General features: G+C 51.9%; 1 protein-coding gene across 4 annotated transcripts in view; it reads left to right on the forward strand.

The window, feature by feature from the left end:
• MASP1 (MBL associated serine protease 1) overlaps positions 1 to 20,762 on the forward strand; it is a 97,754-nt gene that overhangs the window by 58,905 nt on the left and 18,087 nt on the right. For 2 of the 4 annotated variants that reach the window (XM_043993022.1, XM_043993023.1), the window contains exons 9-10: positions 6,547 to 6,684; positions 7,903 to 7,977. In XM_043993022.1, coding sequence (XP_043848957.1) covers positions 6,547 to 6,684; positions 7,903 to 7,977 — 213 coding nt within the window. Of the gene's footprint in view, positions 1 to 2,637; positions 4,676 to 6,546; positions 6,685 to 7,902; positions 7,978 to 18,125; positions 20,411 to 20,762 lie in introns of those variants that run through there. The other 2 variants (XM_043993020.1, XM_043993025.1) reach the window with 2 other exon arrangements.

Genomic DNA, 20,762 nt, shown 5'->3' on the forward strand with positions numbered 1-20,762 from the left:
TGCTTTGGGGATTGCTCTTTTGCCTCTGCTCTCACTGACTGGTGATCTGACATAGCCAGCACACAGATGGTTCTAAGGTGACTGCTGTATTGCTAAACAATCACTTCCTTTCTGTGAAGATAGAGTCAATATAATTTTACGGAGTCATTCAGTGCTCTCTGTCTTCATCACCTTCTTTCTCCTTGAGGAAAACATTGGTGATATACATGAAGGATACTCCTCTCTACTCTGTAAATCTTTCATCAGTTTCATTTCTGAAACCACCTCCTCCAACAATATCCTCCATTAGTTTTCTTTGCCCTCCCGTGCCCATTTCCACATTGAAGTAGCCAATTATCAAAGAATGTGTAGTCATGAATTCCAGGACCATGGTCAAGTTCTTCATAGAAATTTTGTGTATCTTTTTTCCTCTGACACAAATCCCTACCCTTACACTCTGTTTAGCTTCAGGATAGTCTGCTGGCTCAAACTTCTGGTGAGATGAACCAGAATCCCCTGAAATAACATCTCTTGTAGCTTTGGAGAACATGCTTAAAGCAAAGCCAGCATCCCTTTGAGGAAGAAGCTATGAACTGTTCTTCTAATGAATTCTTATTTTTTACACAGAGTGTATCCTTTAGTATGAGGCATTACAGCAAAAGAAGAATTACATTTCAATTTAATGAGATTTAATTCTATGAATATGTTGGAGTATTATTAAGCTTGCAGGAACTGTGTTGGCAGTAGAGGGGATAGCAAAAATCTAGCATGGTATAATCCAAAGATATGAATCCTCTGCTCCAGACATAGGAATTTTCAGACGAGTTTTAGAATGGATAGAAACAGAGAATCATGGAGAGAACTCAAGAAAGGGAGAGTTAGAGGCAGAGACACATGGATGAAGGAGCAGGGTGAGGCAGCTGGGTGGTGCAGTGGATAAAGCATGGGCCCTGGATTCAGGAGGACCTGAGTTCAAATCTGGCCTCAGACACTTGACACATACTAGCTGTGTGACCTTGAGTAAGTCACTTAACCCTCATTGTCCTGCCCAAAAAAAGGGAGGGGGGAGCAGGGAGAGACAGAGAGACAAAGAGAGAGACAGAGACAGAGAGAGACAGAGACAGAGAGCTCCTGCTTCAAAATGGAAGAGAGAATCCTTCTAGTCTTTAGCCATCTCATAATATTCTACCTTTGGAAAGCTCCTCACAGTCTCTGGATGGAAGATCCCCACCCCCCACCCCAAACCTGACTAACCCCTAGACCTGTTACCTGTCCAGTAAGGCTTGGGTGGCCCTTTCAGGCTAGGACACAGGTATCTATTGTTTTCTTTTCCATTTTCCTTCACATATGAATAGAGGCTACCTGGTACAATTCTGGGCTTAGAGTCAGAGGAGCTGAGTTCAAACCCTACTTCTGCTACTAATGGTGTGTGACCTTGGACTCTTGGCCTCTCTCGGTCTCCATTCCCTCATCTGTAAAATGAGGGGGCTGGGCTACGTGGCCTCTGAGGTCCTTCTAGCTGTGATCTGTGGCCTTCTGACTGTGAGCAAGGGCACCTCGTGGGCTGGAGCCTCCCCTTCAGCACCTCAGAGAGTAGAACACTAGAAAGTGCTTCACCAATGAACACATGTGGGTTTTGTTCAATAGAAATAGTTTGTCCTGATACATGAATGTCCATGCTAATTCCCCCCACAGTACCTGGGGGTTGTGGCTCCCAGGCCATAGGACACAGAGATGCTCTCAGTGTGTTGTAACAGCCTCAAGTCTGGTCTGGGGAGAAGACTCTGGCCGTGAGGCCGTGCTCTGGTTCCAGCTACATGACTATAGACAAGCCAGCCCGGTGTATAGGAGGAGAAGCCCTGTCCCTATAGCCAGAGCGGAGTTCAAGGCCCAGTGGGCTGCTCTGTATGACACTGGGTCAGTCCCTTGGCCTCTTTTGTCCTCAGTTTTCCCATCTGTGAAATGAAGAGGTTGCACTAGGTGCCTCTGAGGTCCTTTATGTCTCTGGAACTCCAATGTCACTGTACCTCTGGAACCTCAGCTTCATCATCTGTAAAATATGACCTGCTTCTCTGAGTTGTTGTGTGGAAAGTGCTTTTAAAGCATAAACCACCCAGAAATATGGAAAAATACAGAAACGTTTTCCCCCAAACTAGATGATTCCCTCACAGCATTCTGTGCACCATAAGCTCAGGACATGTGCGCCAAGAGCATCAATTATTTAGCACGATGGGCCAGAGGCTGTTGTGGAGTAGACAGAGACCTGGCCTTGGGATTGGTCCCTGTCCAGGCACTGGCTGTGTGACCCTGGGCATCCACCAGTTGTAAAGCAAGTATTGTTTGAGTGGAGGGATCTCCCTCACTGGGAGTCCCCCAGTTAATGAAATGACACATCCAGAATTCACAAAGATCCAGCAAAGCCCACCACCCACAGCTGCCCTTCTCTTATGCTGCCTTTATCAACCCTGCGCAACTTCACCAGTATGGGCGAAATGATTTCTGTCTTTCCTGCATGATCTATTCCTGCTCTGCCCAGTAATCTCTCTTTCTCTTCTTTTCTCTCACTCCCTTTCCCCTGTCTTTTTTTCTTTCCCCTCTCTCTTGTGGCTTCTTCCTCGGCTCCTCCCCATCCCTTCCTATCCTTCACCATGGGTGCAGAACCTGAAAACGGAACAGAGAGTGGACTCCCCACAGAACAGGAGACCGAGTGACCGGCAGGACCCACCTGGCACTGTCTTCCTGAGATGTATCAGCCTCTCCGGGACCTCCCAAGACCTTCCTGGGACTTCTGCAGATCAGTATGAATGGATCTCCATCTAACCCAGCCCTGAGTCCTTCATGGACTGCTCCAGAGACATGGCCGACTTCTTTGGCAATTCCTGTTTAAGAGTTCCATCCCCATCCCTGCTCATTCTCAGACTTTGACTCAGGAGCATCACTGAAAAGGGAATTAGGCTCTGCACAGTGCCAAGCAGCTCTAACCTCCTTCAAAGGGCAAATTGGGTCTGAGAACCAGAGACAAATGACTCAGTCTGCAGCCAAGGGAGTGCAGAAGGAGGGTAATGGCAGACTCGTGAGCTCCATGGAATGACCAGTGTGATTTAGGCAAAAGACATTGATGCTGAAATGTTCCCACTGTTTCATTTGCTGTTCATTCTCCAAAAGAGGATGGTCTTAGGGGTACTCAAACTAGGTAGCTTCTTGTGGGGTATGGCTTGAGGAGCTCTTAACAGGCCTTCTTGCCCCTGTCCCAGTGCCTGAAATACCACCATTAGAGATTCACTCCTCTGGGCTTTGCAGGCTTTTCTGCCTTTAATGAGACCTTTCCGTACTCCATGAAAACACAGTGACCCTGAAATGATATAATCAGATGGCACCTGCAGCTCTCTGATCAGAAGGCCTGGGCCTTTGTCAGGTTATAGAGATGGGCCCTTACCCAAAGTGCCTTCCTCCTCCCCTCCTCTATTCGTATCCTTGCGTTCTTCCCCAGTTCAGACCTGGTCCAGAGAGGGGTCCAGGTATGACTATGGGATGGACCAGAGGGCACTTTGGGAGAATAGGGACAGTGGCTTTGCCCGATGTCATCTAGAGGTCACTGGGGGTTGGGACCAATGGGCTTGGTCCTCATTCTGATGAACCTCATCCCTACTCAGTGCACCTGAGACTCAACATCTGGGGGGGGGGGTAACCCGAAGATCGAAGGAGAGTGAGGAGATCTGGTTCAGGATCAGATAAACCCTGAGGAAGGAAAAGAAATAGCAATGAGCCATAGGCATTAAGAAAGGAGAGAGACAGAGATGTGATCTTGGAAATAGAAGAGAAAGAGTTAAGAGAGACAGAGGGAAACTGAGGAAATGCAAAATCAAAGAATACTCTTGGCCCAATAGTATGGAAGTGAAGGGAGGGGAAGGTGCGACAGTCCCGGATGTGATGCCACGGACCTTAGTTCATAGGCAGACATCCAACAGTGGGATGCTCTCATGTGTCAGGACACACGGCAGAAGGAACCCATCTGGCCCAGTCAGAGAGGTGAAGAGAAAGGCTTAGCTACAAATTCCTTCCAAGAGTACTATGAAAATCTGGGCTCAGAAAAGAGAAGAAAAGATAAAAACTGATCTAATCACATGTAGATGGAGGGCTGTGTAGCTTAAAAATAAATAAATGTCTTCACCTTCCATTGACCCCAGAGTCTGCCTCCATTAATATGTTTTAGTGTATTTTTTCATGAATCAGACTGCCTAATCCAATGAGAAGAGAATTGTTTAAAGAATCATGGGATCTTTCTTTTCCCATCCTTGGCCCAAATTGGTGGGACAGTTGAGAGGGAGGAGGGAAGCTGAGAAATATTTGGACTGCGATAATTACCTAATCAACTAATGAGATGGGGGGAGAGGGAGAATTCACAATGTCAGAATATCATCTAAGGTCGTGGATGAACATTCTCTGCCTGTTACCCAAAAGAAGGCAGATTAGGTTCTGAATGAAAAAGGCCATTACAAGTTCCTAGCGAAAATCCTATTCCGTAAGATTAAATACAGTGAAGCTTTGGAAGCTTGTGTATATGTGTAAGGAGTCAAGAACAGGCTAATGTTCAACATTAGCCAGATAATGTACAATGTCCAGTAGCTAATGTCGTACATTAGCCAGGGGACCTTGCTAATATACACTCTGCAATAAAAATGGAAATACAATAAAATCCCATTTTTGCCAGTAGCATTAAGATTATTTGACCAAGTCAAGCTTGGAAGTTGTGATCACATTACTGAAGGTACAGCTTAAATTGTTCTTTCCTGTGTTTCCATCATGTTCCTCAATAGCCCGCCCATCCACAAACATTTCCAGCCCTTTGGGTTAATGATTCTAGACATCATGACCTACATTGCATGTTAGGTGGGATGTGAGTGTACATGTGTGCCTAGCAGTGGGCCCACTGAGTTGTACAGAAGGTAGGACTCTAGCGTCTCAGAAACTGCAATTAATTAGAATAAAACAGGAAGAAGAGAGAGTCTGCAGAAGTACAGGAAAATAGCACTGACTGCAGGAAGGAGGGCACGAGTGCGGTATACCATTGCACAATTTCCCAGAACTAGACTTTCCCGGAAACAGTTTCCCTTTTGCTTTCACTCTCTGTCGATGATGCTGAGAATGTCACCCTTTGAGTGAAAGGTGTTGCTGTTTCACAGGAAAATCAGCAGTAGCGCTGAAGCCCTAGTGCTGCTGCTCAGAGGCAGGCTTGAGATGCAGGGACCTGACCCCTGAAAGGGTCTGGAAGCCACCTGGTCTGGGTAGGGGAGAGAGTGAGTAAAAAGTTCAGAGATGGGACTTCTGAGGGTCCTTGGTCCTCTTGGGGTTGATATGACTCAGTTCCTCTAGAAATCTCAGAAAAAGGACAGAGTGATGGAGGAACCCAGTGTTAGCGAATCTCTGCCAAGACTAGCTGAATGCCAGGGTCTCACCCCAACACAGGATGTTGGCAGAAGAAAACACAAACTCCCAAAGAAAGAATGAAAGACAAAATGATGAACCTGTGAAATATCGTCACAAGCACCCACGAGGGATCCATAACTGGGCTTTGTTGGACTGGATTTTGTTGTATAGATGATTGCTTGAAATAAGTCACCTGCCACCAGGGGATGACAGAACTCTGTTGTGGGGGGTTCTATGGCAGTGATGAATGTGGCAAAGTCTCACGGCATGAATGAAGAGCTGGAGGGTTTCTACTGCACTACTTGCACTGGGAAAGTCCAAGAGGGGTGTCCAGGGTATAGATTTGTACACATTTAAATTTAACCCCCCATACACAATTGTGCAAAGGTTCCAACTCTATCCATCCTTCCAGGCCACAGCCCCAGAAAAGGCCCCACTGGGCTTTTAGGGAGTTTGGGCCATCTGTGATATCAAAAGTTGAATTCTGAAGAGTCAGGAAGAAGGAACACAGGTACAGACTTGGGGGCCCTCCAGAAATGAGGCACAAGCCCCCAAAACAAGGGAGTTTTTTCGAAAGGGCCCCCAGATGCTGGCAGGGGAAGCCCTTGCCTCCTGCATCCTCCAAGATTCCAGGCAGAGCAAACTGCTGAGTCCTTAAAAATCGAGGCTTCCCCCACCCCCGACCATTATGTTCCCAGCCAGAGTGACCCCCAGGATTCAGATCCAAAAGCCACCAACCATCTGAAAGAGAGACCCGGAAGTCTCAGGGTTTCTCCCCACACTTCCTCCTGCCAGGGCCGAGGTGGGTAATCACACCGGCCCTGACTAGAATTAGCTTTTGGAGGCTTCTTTTCCATCCTCTTACTCATTCTGAAGTTGAGGCTGGAAGGAGGTCAGAGTGTGCGGTCAGTGGAGCCAGGAGTCACCCCATGAGTCACGCGTTCTGATGCCTCAGGCAGGTGGAATGTTGAGTGGCCTATGTGGGATGTGGCTTTGCGGACCTGGAGGTGGGAATGTTTGAGAGGGAGGAGGTCGGCTCCCGGGGCCCGCGGGGCTCCTGCCAGCCACCGTAGCACTGGGCAGCAAAGGGTGGGTGAGGCCCCCAGGCCCGGGGCCGTGGCTGATCGTCTTCTCTCTCAGTCATAGACTGCGGCGCCCCAGCGGAGCTAGAGCACGGGCGCGTCACCTTTGCCACTCAGAGCAACCTCACCACGTACAGGTCCGAGGTGCGCTACTCCTGCCAGCAGCCTTACTACAAGTTGTTTCCAGCCATCACAGGTGAGGCCCAGCCTCCAGCACGCTTGGGGGGCTGGGGAGGGAAGGGCGAGGCGGGCGGACATTCAAACACAATCCATTCTCCATGAGAATCTTCCGCGCTGAGCACCCCCAGAACCCTGATTCCCATAAGACCCTTCACCGTCCCCTTCGGGACAGCGATTTCACTAGTCACAGAGACTTCCTCCACCAGTATGAGGCCAAACTTTCTCCTCCGTGTAGAGGGAGGTGCAGAACCTACCCAAGATCACACAGCCAGGTCTGGGTCGGGAGCTGGACTCGAACCCAACTCTGTGCTGCCTTGGAGCCTCGCTGCTTCTCAGCACCCTTCACTGGGTCCAGAATGGGACGTGGGAGTCCTCTGCAGCTGCTGGCCTTGGACGAGTCACTAAAGCAGGCATGGGGAGGGACAAGGACCTGTCCCACTGCCCAGAGACCCTGCTCAGACCATGCTGGGATGCTGCGGCCTTCTCTAGGCATCCATTTAAGAAGAACTCTGTCAAGTGGGAGAGACTTGGAGACTAACTGGAGTGGAGAAGGGACCCAGGACCGGTCAGCCTGGAGAAGGGATGACTTCTGGGCATGTCGGCCATCCTTGGGCATTTGAAGGGCTGCCACATGCACAAGTGGTCACACTTCTTTTGTCTATCCCGGGAGGGCAGCAGAACTGAGGGGAGGGGAGACTTGAAGGAAGGGCAGTTTCTCCAACAAGGAGAGCTGACCCTCGGGAGGAGATCTCTCCAGAGGCATGACTGCCTTTGCCTGGAAGGCTGAATGCCCCCTTTTTGAGCATATTGTAGCTGAAATGCATGATCTTGTATGGACCAAGTGGTGTAACAGCAGCAGCAACAGCAGCACGCATTCACAGAACATCGTAAGGGTCAGGGTACAAATAGTATCTCATTTGATCCTCACAACAACCCTGGGAAACTGGGGCTTTCTTGGATAATTAGTGTTATAATGGGCTGTGACATCAAAGGTCCTGGATTCAGATCCTGCCTCTGTTATGCACTCCTCCTAGAGCTTCCCCTGTGGTATGCAAAGGGAGGGGTTAGACTCCTGAGGACCTTCCAGCCCCAAAGCTGTGGGGCCAGGAGCTCTGTCCCAGTGTCCAGCTGTCTGTCTGCTTCCTGCTCTTCTCTCTGTCTTATTTCCCTCCCCCGCCCCGTCCCTCTCATTGTCTGGGTCTCTTTACTCTTCTATTATTTTGGTTCTTTCTAGGCACATACACCTGTGAGGCCCAAGGCATCTGGATGAATGGAGAGCTGGGGAGAAAACTACCCACTTGTCTGCCAGGTACCTCACCAGGAAAACTGGCTGGGCTGGGCCGGGCTGGGCTAGATTAGGCCGGGCTAGACTGGACTGGACTTATATTGGGCCTTCTGCATGGGTTTCCTTAGCTGCCCTGAGCTGGGCTGGGGTGGATTGGACTGGGCTGGGCTGGACTGGACTAGATTCATATTGGGCCTTCTGCATGGCCTCCTTAGCTGCCCTGGGCTGGGCTGGGCTGGGCCGGGTTGGGCCGGGTTGGGCTGGGCTGGGCTAGATTAGGCTGAGCCGGGCTGGGCTGCTCAGAGTACCCTTCCTGCAGAGGCCCCAGGCCCCAGGAGCTCTGCAGCCAGTGAGCTCAGAGAACACCCATCCATCATGCTGACGGTTTGCTGTAGCGATGGTATCAGCTTCCAGGACAAAAGCAGCCAAGCCCCGCCCCCCCTCCCCCTTCTTTGAGCTCTGCTTTCCCTTGGATTTGCGGCTCACTGTCCAGAAGCCAAAAGAAGGCTCCTCCCTCCCATCCTCCCCTTCTTCTTCCTCTGCCCTTGACTGGCCAGCAGGCCCTCCCTCTCCCTTGGGCCGAGGGCCCATACCCTAGGACACAGATTGCACTTGGAGGGGCTACCGCTGCAAGGAGCAGCCCCCTCCAGAGGGCCAGTGCTGGCCGTGGGGCTTCACCGCGCTTTCAGACCCTTCCTGTGGGCCTCTGCCCTACACTCTCAGCAATGCCCTAGACTGGAGGGAACAGTAACCTGGAGCCAGGAAGACCGGAGCTCAAATCTAGACTCAGACACTTAGTAGCTATGCAACCCTGGGCAAGTCACCTAACCCTGTTTGCCTCAGTTTCCTCATCTGTAAAATGGGGGAAATAATTGAACCCACCTCGCAGGGTCACTGTGATGACCCACCGAGATACTGACCACAAAGCGTTTAGCACGGTGCCTGGCACAGAGGAAGCCTCACATCAATCTAGCTGTAATTGTTCATTAGTAGTATTATTGCTGTTAGTTCTGCCTCTGCTTTCTGTGTCATAGACTTATAAGGTGTAAAAACTGGAAGAGACTGCAGAGATCTATTCTGAGTCATTCATTTTACAGAAAAGGAAACTGAGGCTTGGAGAGGTTCAGTAAACTGTCCAAGGTCACACAGGTAGTGGCAGCATCTGGATTCAAACCCTGGTCCTCTCTCTTTCTGCAAATACGGGTGATACAAAGGAGAATGTGGGAAAAGGAGAGAGCTGCCCCAGCTGATGCAAGCATTTTGGGGTGGCAGCAGGGAGACTTCCAGCTGGGAGATCAGGGAAGGCTTTATGGAGGAGGGGGCACCCACGGTGAGCTTCAAAGAGAAAGGATTTAACAGGGAAAGTTTGGGAGGAGGAGCATTCCATGGGGGAGGGAAGGCAAATACTGATGTCACTGTTCATGCATGGAGGCTGGGGAGGTCAGGGTGGGCCTGGGGAAAGTGCCATCTTGGCTTCCTGGGCCAGCTAGGCCAGACCGTACTTGAGCCACTGGATGGTGGATTAGGGCCAGAAAGACTCAGGGGATCAGGTGGTGGAGGGCATTTCTAGCCAGGTATTGGTGAGAAAAGATGCTTCCAGGCTTCCTTCACTGTGCCAGGATAAGGATGGCTGCCTCTTCTAGATCGATGGGAAGCCCCCTGGTTCAGCTAAGGGACCCCCAGGCCGTAGGCTGAACCTCCTTCCACCATTTCTCATTTTAAGAGGTTTTCTTCAGACCAGTGGGATCCGGGAATGACCATCTCGGAGCCCAACAGAGCCTCAGAGGTCAGTTAGTCCTGACTACCTCTGAGCAGGAAGTCAAGTCAAATCAAGGGTTGATGAAGCACCTACTGTGTGCAGGGGGCTGTGCTAAGTGCTGAGCCCCAGCAGTCCCCTCCTCATGGTCTCACGGTCCCAAAATCTCACCCAAGGGAGCCCACCTGGGCCTAGGACAGGGAGCCTGTGGCCCCCTTGTCCTGAATGTGTGCTCTTCCCCACTGTGTGCCCTGTGGCGGTCCACACTTCTCGCCCCAGGGGCCACAGAGCTCCACTTTCTACAAGGAGAGCTGTTTGCCTCCAGGCTCTGGGTGAGTCACCCAGAGAGGAAGGGAGAGGGCTGGGCCCAGATCTTCAGCCACTGCTTGGCCAGCTCAGCCTCGCTCTGTGCCCAGACCGACCACAGCCGCCAGGACTGCCTTCCTCCGGGAAGCAAGTCCAGTTGCTTTCTGCTTTTCCCAAACAGCTTCTGGGTAGAGTTCAGTGTGTCCCACCAGGAGCCCGGGTGATGGCCAGACCCATCGGTCCCAACCAGAGCCCCCTCCCTGCATTTAGTCCTCCTCCTCCCCCTCAAAAATGCTGTGTCCTAGGCACTGGGGATGCCGAGGCAGGCCTAGCCCTCCACAAGCAGGCTTTTCTCCAGCAGCAAATAGAGGATACACAGTTAAGTGAGGGCTGATCTATACAAAGCATTATGGGAGGAGCTGAGGGGAAGCCATTGGCAGAGGCTTCTTGCAGGAGGTGCCCTGGAACCTGCTTTTAAAGGGAGCTGGGGCTTCTGGGGCAAGGGGGAGGAGCGAGAGCCCTCCAGGCATAGGGGACAGCCCAGCCAGCCTCTGCAAAGACCCCTCCCCAGGTGGGAAACAGGGCCCAGTGTGAGGGGCTGTGGAGCCAACAGAAGCTCACTTTGGCTGGTCCTTGTCTGAGAGCAGGCGGCCGAGTCTTTCACCGCGTGCCTCACCTGCTTTGGGGCCCAGAACTGACCATTATTCTCATCTCAGGCTTATCTTTTCCCATCCCCAAATCCCTAGATGAAGGAGGCCTCAGAGGCCAGTGAGTCCACTCCCAACCTGAGCTAAAGTCCCTCCACCACACACCTGTCTAAGCCTGAAGACTGACAGTGAAGGGGAACCCCCCCCCAATCCCAGAGCCATCCACTCCCCCTTGGTCAGCTCTGCTCGGGAAGGAGCTTTTCCTGGTAGCAAGCCTAGATTGTCTCCTTTGCAGCTTCTTCCCAGGATTCCTGGTTCTTCTCTGCGAGGCCAAACAGAGCACAGCTGATCCCCCTTCCATGTGACATGAACCCTGTCAATCAATTGATCACTAGGGAGGGCAGGACGGAGGGTGGCGACCAGCCTTGGGTGACAGGGGGCTCCAAGAACACTCCTTCAGTCCCAGAGGCTACCCAGCTACCGGCTGGAGAGGCCAATGTTATGAAGCCACTGGCCTTTCTCAGAGCCACTGATCAGAATGCCCTAATCCCTGCTCACAGGCCTTCCCGGCCTGGACCACACACAGCCTCCTTAGGAGGCCCACAGCCCACTGATCAAGCCACTCCTGGAGAGTGCTGGGAGAGGAAGGGACTCACCTGGGGCCCAACCATTGGTGAGAAGGGCACCCAGCCAGAGCGGCCCAAGGCCCAGCCTCTGCTGGACAGGTAGGAGATGGGCCAGGGGGGACTGGTGAGCATTTTGGATCAAGGCTGTGAGGGATCACGGACATACCAGATTCTAAAAGTACAGAAGCCATAGGTGGATTTGAGCTGGAAGGAGCCCAGGCAGTGGCCACCAAGGGCAAGGGGGTGAGGGTAGGGTTTGATTTCTGTCTAATCCGGTGCGGTCAGCACCCTCTAGATTTTGACTTCCTAGGGTGATAGCCCAGTTGTCCTGCCTTAGTTATGTCTCTGGCACATGCAGCCGGTCGAGAGTAAAATTGAGCTTGTGGAAAAGAGTCACTCCTCAGTAAGTGTTGCTGGGTACAGCATCCTCAATGTGCAGGGGGTAGAAAAGAGGCCATTTCTCCCACCCCCTTCAAATCTGGCCCGTACGCACAGCCAGGGACAATTCTCAGGGACATAGGGAAGCATGCCGAAGACAGCTCTTGCAGGGGGAGAATGGATCAGAGCAAGAGCAAGAACTTGCTGGAGTTTAGGGACAGGCTAACATGGGTACACTGGACTTGGACTCTGACCTCCAACACCCACTAGTTGTGTGACCCTGGGCCAGTCATTTAACCTCAGTCTACCTCTGCTTTCTCATCTATAAAATGGGAATAAGTAATAACAATAGCTGCCTCCCTGGCTTGTTGTGAGGATCAGAGATAATATGTAAGTGCTATATTGATCCTATGTATTACTGATGATGATGACGGTGGTGGCGGTGGTGATGTCAGTGACAGGAGCCAGTATGTGGGAGTCAGGACCCTGTCTGTCTGGAGTGCTTTATAAATGCTATTATCGCTATTATGATGATTAATAATTAGCACCGGAGTCAGGACCCTGCCCCCCACCTCCTCCTGCGGAGGAGCACACCTGGCTCCTGCCAAGTCTTCAGGGGCAGAATCATAAAACTGGGGGCAGCGAGGTGGCGCAGTGGGTAGAGCACCAGCCCTGGATTCAGGAGGACCTGAGTTCAAATCTGGCCTCAGATACTTGACACTTACTAACTGTGTGACCCGGGGCAAGTCACTTAACCCTCATTGCCCTGCAAAAAACAAAAAAACAAAACAGAATCCTAAAGCTCAGCTCAACAGACTGTTAAGGGCTAAAATTCTAGCTAAACTGTCTAAAATATCTAATGAGTGGTCGCCAATAAATTATAAGCTTTAGCAAGAGTTAGGCTTTTAAGCATTTATTAAGGAGAATAAGAATTTGGTAAAGAGAAAGAAAGGCCTAGATTCCTATCTATTAAAGGGAGAGCACATTTCTAGCTCCGCTCTCCGCCAGAGTCAAAAAGGAAGAGCGCCTCCGTCTCCTCCTTCCTCCTCCCACTAGTCCGCGTCACTTCCTGATACCAAAGACTCCTGGTCTTGCCCTCAAAGACCTTCGCTTCATGGGCAGAACTCTTCTACAGTTAGTATCCAGCAGGTGGCGTTATTCCAATTGTTACAAGACCACACACTGATTAGGCCCCTCCTGTGTGCTAGGCACCAGGGCTACTGAGTCCATCACCATCACCTTATGGAGGAGAAAGATTGTCCCTGGATTGGCACAAGGCTTTGCCCACACTGTGAGGGTGAGGCAGACTAGTGACAGCAATCGCTGGGAGTGCCTGAAGGCAGGCCCTTGCTTGGACAAATACAAAGCATCCTCAGGGGTTCCAGATGATATAATTATGCAAGATGCCATCATTTAATCAATCCAAGAGGCCTTTTTAAGCGCTTACTCTTCTCCAGGCAAAAGGCAGTGAGGTGCAGTGGGTAGAATTGGTTTTAGAGCCAGGAAGACCCGAGTTCAAATTTGACCTCTGACACAAAGTGACTAAATGACCTTGGGCAAGTTGCTGAACCTCTGAGAGTAGAGGTGCCAACCCACACTCCTGGAGGAAGTTACCTCATCAGGGTGTTCCCTTTACCAATGAAATAATTGTCCCAGTCCCTATCCTGGCATTTCAGACACTGTACCAGGTACCAGGGATCTGAAGACAAAAGGAGAATAATAACAGCACGTGCATTTATGTGGCACTTGAGGTTGCAAAGCCCTTTGCATATGTCATCTCATTGGGTCCTCACCACAACATTGGGTGGGCATTTTAGAGATCACGGAATGGAGGCTTGTCCCGGGTCACAAATCTAGCAAGTGTCCGAAGCACCACCAGAACTCTCGTCTTCCAGGTTTTGTTCAGAGCTCCATTTAATCCATACACATAAAAGAAGATAGAAAACATGCAAAATAAATGCGCTCACTTTGTAGGAGAGAAGCCCACAGCTGGCTGGGTCAGGAAAGGCTTCATTAGGAGTTGGTGCTAGAGGTGAGCTCAGAAAGTGGAGGCGAGGTGGGGATGTATTCCAAGTAGGGGGCACTGCCAGGGCAAAGGTGTGGAGCCTGGAAAATGCAAGGTCACAATGGAAAAAGAAGGCCAGTGTGGCCAGGCTGCAGGGGGCAGGAAGGAGAGGACAATGTAACAGCCTAGAAAGGTAGGGGGGGGCAGATGGGGAAGGGCTTCGAATGCCAAGCCTTATGTGGTATGAGAGTGCTCTAAAGGGCAAACAGATCTGGGAGGGAGGAGAAGACAAGACACGCCAGCCCAATGTTCCATCCACGTTTGTGTCAGGGCCAGCGATCCGTAGCTTTGACCAAAGTGGATGCTCAGCACCCAGTAACAACTGATGAGTGGTCAGCACCAGACTGCTGGAGGACAAATTCCCTGCCCTGAGGGCTGTCCGGTAACTGGGGAGGGAACAGAAATCGCTTCCGGGTCCCCAGCACTGGAGGCTTCCAGCGAAGGCCAGCAAACATCTGGCTGGGGTGCTGGCCACAGGAGCCCCCCACTGGGCGTTAAACATGTGTTTCTGGGACATTGTTGGCACTGAGGAAGGGAACAGCTGAAATCCATTAGGCCCGGAAATGGTTTTCCATTCCAAGCTTCCAGAAAACAATTCCAAGGCTTTTAAATCTGTGGAGAAATTCTAAGGGAATCTGAAGGGCCAGGTGTGAGGGAGGTCCGGTCCATTGTACTCAGGGAGAAGGCTCACACAGGTCTGACACCTGAATGGAACGCCAAGAGGACGTTGGTTTGCGGAGGACTCATCACCGAGCCCCGAGCCCCGGGACCTGCACTAGGGGACGAGTTGTCTGAGCTTCTCTCTCATCAGCTGGGGCCGTTTGGAAGACCGTCCCACTCTGGGAAGGGGAGCCGGGTGCCAGGACGTCAGCTGGGGCATGTGCATGCTGGGGCTTTCCTCGGCGGAGCAGAGTTTGCTAAGACCCTTCCTCCCCAAAAGGTACCTCGGGGTTCCAGGGAGCAATGATGGGTGGCTCCCGGAAGGATCCAGGCATCATTGCTGGTAGATTATGCCACCTCTCCCTGCTCTGGCCATTGAGTACAGCGTCCCTGTCAGCCCACCAAGAAGGCCTGTCCACAGCTCAGCATGCCCTTCCCCCATAAGACCCATTTAATTGGCTGACCACATCCGTATTAACAGGAGACCCTCCCGAGCATGCTCTCTGAAGCCTTTTTGGCAAGCTTCCTTAGTTCTTTTCCTCGAGGGCTCAATAGGAGATGCCACGCTCATAGAAAATTGCTGCATGCCCTCCGTTTTAGTCACTAACGCATGCCTCACTAACGAGGGACCCAGCAGACCCAAACTAACAGGTGCACGCAAGCATGGGCTAAGTAGTGTGGCGTGAGCCCAGTTGGACGGCATGGTTTGCACCAAGGGAGTTGGGTTCTGCACTAGAAGAAGGCCTGAACTCACTGGGGTTAGATAATTTCCTCCTCTCTGCATTTCATCTTCACCTGTGTACCTACAGAGGCCCCAGGCTAGCTAGTCTTCCTCCCAGTCTTTGGAATGATGAAAAGACGGTGTCGGCCTTCACCTCCAGCCTGTGTTTTCCGGACTTAGCTAACATCCCTTCTTCCAAAATAGAAATGGGATTAGAAAATGGAGCGTCAAATAGCCGTGGGGCAGCCCAAGGGAGATCAGCTGCCCAGAACAATCTGGCAGGCCTCTCTTTAGTTTGGAAGGAGGAAACTTCCCAAGGACAGAGGAAAAAAAAAATCTGAATTCAGGCAGGGCTAACGACACAGTAAAGTACTTTTTTGGGTTTTTTTTTACCAAATTTTCAGTAAGTTAAGGAATGAGTTTTGTTGCTGGTGTTACTGTTTTAAAGTTAATAAGGAAGTGTTTTGGGAAATGTGAGGCTACTTTGTTAGGTTTCAGTTTGAAGGAGGGAGCTGTGGACTTGGAGTCAGGAATGGCCTGGGTTTGAGTCCCTCCAGTACATGTTTTGTGACCAGGGTCCAAACACTTCCCTGTGCCTCAGGTTCCTCATTTACAAAGTGAGAATTATAACTCTGTCTACTTCTTGGTCTATTTCTTTGTCCACCTTAAAGTACTAGATAAGCATCAGCTATTATTTCCCCTGGATTTGCCATTTATGAGACCTGTTCTCCATGATCAGGGGAACTCTGTCTCCATGCTCCAATTATTCAGGGTTTTCAGAGGCTACACCAGGGGAGGGCAAGGCCCTACCGAGCTAGAATGGCTTTCAGTACAGGCTCAGGTCCACATCCCGTGTGTGTCACCGAAGAAGCAGCCCAGCTAAATTTAGAGACGTGCAAAGCTGGTGAACTTTGAGGACTGTGAACCCGTGATCATCCACAACCTGGGTACTGCCATCGCACACCAGTGAGATCTCACATAGCAAGTTCAAAGCATGCATATAGATCCAAAGTTTATTAGGGTGACTATCATTATTCACTTTAATGTTGGAGGGCATGGGGGCAGGGCTCTCTTTAATTTTTAATTTCTGTATGGACTTCCCCTGCAATTCTTCAGGTCTCATATACCCTTCAAGAATGCAGGTAGGCCAACTACAAGGTCCCTCTCTTTTAATTTAATTTGGAGCATTTAACATGCATTGGAGCATTGCCGTGCATTTATTAAGCGCTTAGTGTATATATAAGGCAAGAGGAAGACTAGTGGAGGGGAAGTCAGAGAGCTGGCCTCAGAGTCAGGAAGATGTGGGTTCAAGTCCCATCCTTCCTCTGACCAGAACTAACTGTGTGACCCTGGGCAAGTCATCCTCTTGGTGCCCCAGACAACTCTCTAGAAGCCTGTTAATTGTAGAGCACTGCCATTCTGCATCGATAAGGGAATTTCCTTACTGGGAGTTCTCTATACCAAAAAATGGGCATTTATTAAGACCTACTGTCTGTCAGACACCAAAGAAATCGCAGATCTGAACTGAAACAATGTTAAGGGCCAAGGCACAAAGAGAAAAACGGAACTGTCCCTGCCCTCAATGAGCTGCATCTCTCCACAATCTGAAAACTTTCCCTGAAATAAGGAATGATTCGAGTTAATCCGACCCAGTGTCAGGGAAGACACAAGCAGCCCCAAATGAGTGTGTCATTGAGAGATTGATCCCAGATGTGGCATGTGCTCAGAAACACCCTGGGGGTGAAGGAAGAGTGTGGTCTGGCATCATTCACTGGCCTGGAATTCCAGACTCACAGAGACATCCCTGGGTGCGACCTGAGAGGTCCCTGAGTAGCCAACCCTCCCTCTTTACAAGCGAGGAAACCGAGGCCCTCTAGAGGGAGGGGCTGGACCAGGCGGCCTCTACTATCCCTCCTATCTCTGAATCTACAATCCTATGACTTACCCAAAGTCACACAGATGGACCATGCAAAACCTCCCTCAAGGTCCTCTCTATTTCCAGCATAGCCACACTTCCAGAGCCCTTTAGTCTAAGGCAGTGAAAGAAACTGGCCAGTGCTTTCTCATTTGTGCTTCTGAGGATGGGAGGGAGTAGAGAAATGGTAGAGGGGGTGGTACTGCCTCATTTACAGATGAAGAAACTGAGGCACCAGGAAAAGGGAAGAAGACTGTCTAAAAATCTAGGTTTAGCATCCAAGAGTCCTGTTGCTCCTGCTAAGGCCCCTGGCCAAAGATCACCTTTTCGTGCATTTGGATTGAGTCAGAATCCATTCAATGACAAGCATTTATTAAGTACTTACTGTGTGTCAGACACCGAGCTGGGCACTTGGGATACAAAGAAAGGCAAAAATAAATGATCCCTGGCTTTGAAGAGCTCACAGTTTGAGGGGGAAACAGTGTCCAGGTCCGTACCAGATGTATAGAGTAGAAGGAAGGTACCCCTCAAGAGGAAGGCTCTGGAAAGACCTCCTGCAGAAGGTAGGGCTTGAAATTCGCAGTCCTGTTACCCCATGAGCCATGATCCCCGACCCCCTCGCAAAGCACCAGATGGCCTCCCCCCACTACCCTATCGTCCAACGTAACTCAATGCAATGCCATTGAATTCAATTCACTAAGCAATTATTAAGCACTTACTGCATGCTCAGCACTGTACTGGGCTTTGGGTATACAGAGACAAAATGAATCAATCTCTACTGTCAGGAGTAATTGGGGCTAATGCCACCCATGATCAACAAGACCAACCTATCCCTTTAAAAGGAAAAAAGGAAGGTTTGGGGATGACCACAGCCCTGCCCCCTCCATTGGCTTGGAGCATTGAGAAACGTTATCTATCCCTTTATTGATAAGCAATCAGGAGAGGAGGGAGCCCGGGGAGGAAGGGGACAGAGGCCAGACCGAACCCTCCGGGTGGCATAATCTAACACTGCGTGGTATCTCTGAGCTCCCTGTTCCCGTCCGCTTTTGGTGATCTGGTTTCTCTGTCTCTCGCTTCCCCTCTTCTCCCCTCCTACAGTATGTGGTCAGCCCTCCCACGCCCTGCCCGCCCTGGTCAAGAGAATCATCGGCGGCCGCAACGCCGAGCCGGGCTTCTTCCCCTGGCAGGCCCTGATCGTGGTGGAGGACACCTCCCGGGTACCCAACGACAAGTGGTTTGGGAGCGGGGCCCTCCTCTCTGAGTCCTGGGTTCTGACGGCAGCCCACGTGCTGCGGTCCCAGCGAAGGGACAACACAGTCATCCCCGTCTCCAAGGAGCACGTGACTGTCTACTTGGGTCTGCACGACGTTCGGGACAAGTCGGGGGCGGTGAACCGCACAGCGGCCCGTGTGATCCTGCACCCCGACTTCGACATCCAGAACTACAACCACGACATCGCCCTGGTGCAGCTGAGGGAGCCCGTGCCCCTGGGGCCCCACGTCCTGCCCGTCTGCCTGCCCGCGCCGGAGCCCGAAGGACCCCTGCCCAATACCCTGGGCCTGGTGGCCGGCTGGGGCATCTCCAACCCCAACATCACGGTGGATGAGGTCATCAGCAGCGGCATGCGCACCCTCTCGGACATCCTGCAGTACGTGAAGCTGCCCGTGGTCCTTCACGCAGAGTGCAAGGCCAGCTACGAGTCCCGATCCGGCAACTACAGCGTCACGGAGAACATGTTCTGCGCCGGCTACTACGAAGGAGGCAAGGACACGTGCCTGGGAGACAGCGGGGGGGCCTTCGTCATCCAGGACCCCCGGAGCCAGCGCTGGGTGGCCCAGGGGCTCGTGTCCTGGGGCGGCCCCGAAGAGTGCGGCAGCAAGCAGGTGTATGGCGTCTACACCAAGGTCTCCAACTACGTGGACTGGGTGTGGGCCCAGCTGGGCTCCCCTCAGGGTCACGTGGAAGTGGACGTAGAGGCAGAGCGGTGAGGAGGGGCCTGGCTGGTCCTGGCAAGTCGGCACCTCCTCGCGCTTTGGCTCCGTGAGCCCCACCACATCACTCCACCCCCTCTCCCGGCTGGGCTTCGCTTGAAGACTCCGAGGCCACATCCCAAGTGCCCAGATGGGCACAGGGGCCCTCCCTACATCCACTGTCCTGGCAATGGGTTATCCTTGACCTGCAGGGGTCCTTGGGCCCCCCAGAGCCCTTAGGCCAACCTTCCCTCCGTTCCACTGCCCACTGGTAGAATACAGGCAGAGGGAGGGCAAAGGTCCAGATTTCCCAAGACACCGATTTCAAGTTTCTCAGGCCTCACAAAAGGAAGCTAGAGCCCACCCCCCTTCCCTTGGCCCTGTGCCCTCTGGGAGACCTTTGCCCCCAATGAGCCAAATGGCACTCAGAGAGCCTAGGCTGGAATAGAGCTACCAGGTCACTCCTCTCCTAAGCCACCCCCCCCAACTGCCCTGAAGTTCAAGGTCATGGCCATAGCCCCTCATGGCTAGTTCTAAACAGCCACTTCAATAGCCTCGGGCAACACCAAGATAAAGGTGGCATCCAGGGCCTGAGAGGCCATCCAGGGCCTGAGAAGCCCATCCAACAGAATTTCACCCCAGGCCTGAGTCCAATACACACAGATGTGGGAAGGGCTAACTCAGGCCAGGAGAGACCACTTGTGGCACCAGATCTTCTGCCTCCCTGGCTCTTGTTCCCCGGCCTCAACGTTCCCCTCTTCCAGAGTCTGGCAGCACCCACTGCCTCCTGCCCGATGATGGACTGGGCTCTGATTCTGCTAATGTCCCAGCTTCTGACCCCCCGTGGGACCTTACCAAGCTGCTTGACCACCATTCTGGACCTGAAGACCTCACTGCAATGCCAGCATCTGATCTCTGAACGCCGACAAGCCCAGCCATCTTCTCAGGGGAGGCTGGAGGCTCAGAACTGTCCCCTCCTTTCCCAGGGCTCTGGGGGCCTTAAGCTCTCAGGCCTCCCCTTTCTTTCTCATTGGTCCTTCTGACCTTGGCCTCAATGCTCTCCAGGAATCCAGAGCTGGGGGCTCTGTCTCCAGTGAACTCTCATCATGTGAAGGGTCCGGGGGTCTGGGGAAGCCCCTCTGTGCTTCCCTGCCATCATAGGAAGGGTCCGGGGGTCTGGGGAAACCCCTCTGTGCTTCTCTGCTCTCACCCCCTGCCCGAGAATGCAGCAGAGACGATAGGCAGGAGGCTCCCACTTTCTGACCTTTGAGAGTGACAAGTACCAAACTTCTGTCTCTGCCGGGGCTGGAAGGCCTTCACATTGTATACTCTATAGCACAAGCTTCACCAGGCCTGTGAGGTCCCTTCTTTCCTCGGGGGCCGAGCTGGGAATAAAGTCCCTCTAAAGAAAAATGGGGCGGGCAGCAGTTCTGTTCTAAGACCTTCCTTTCTGACACCCTGGTGACATGCCCTTGCACTCACTGGGTCACAAATCAAGATTTAAAAGGGGCCTAACAAGGTATCAAGGCCAACCCCTTCATTTAAAAAAAGGGAAACTGAGGCAGGGTAAAGTTCAGTGACTTGCCCAAGGTCACCCAGCTAGGAAGTAACAGGGTCAGAATTCGAACTCTGGACATGGGCCTAAGTTAAATGCTCTTTCCATCCCCCCCCACCCAGGACACAAATCCACACCTACTGCTGGGGTTGGGGGTGGGGTGGGAGAAGGTAGCGAGTAGCATGACAAGAGTTGGGATCCCAGCTTTGC

Source organism: Dromiciops gliroides, chromosome 3, assembly GCF_019393635.1.
Source record: "Dromiciops gliroides isolate mDroGli1 chromosome 3, mDroGli1.pri, whole genome shotgun sequence".
NCBI classification, from domain to species: Eukaryota; Metazoa; Chordata; class Mammalia; order Microbiotheria; family Microbiotheriidae; genus Dromiciops; species Dromiciops gliroides.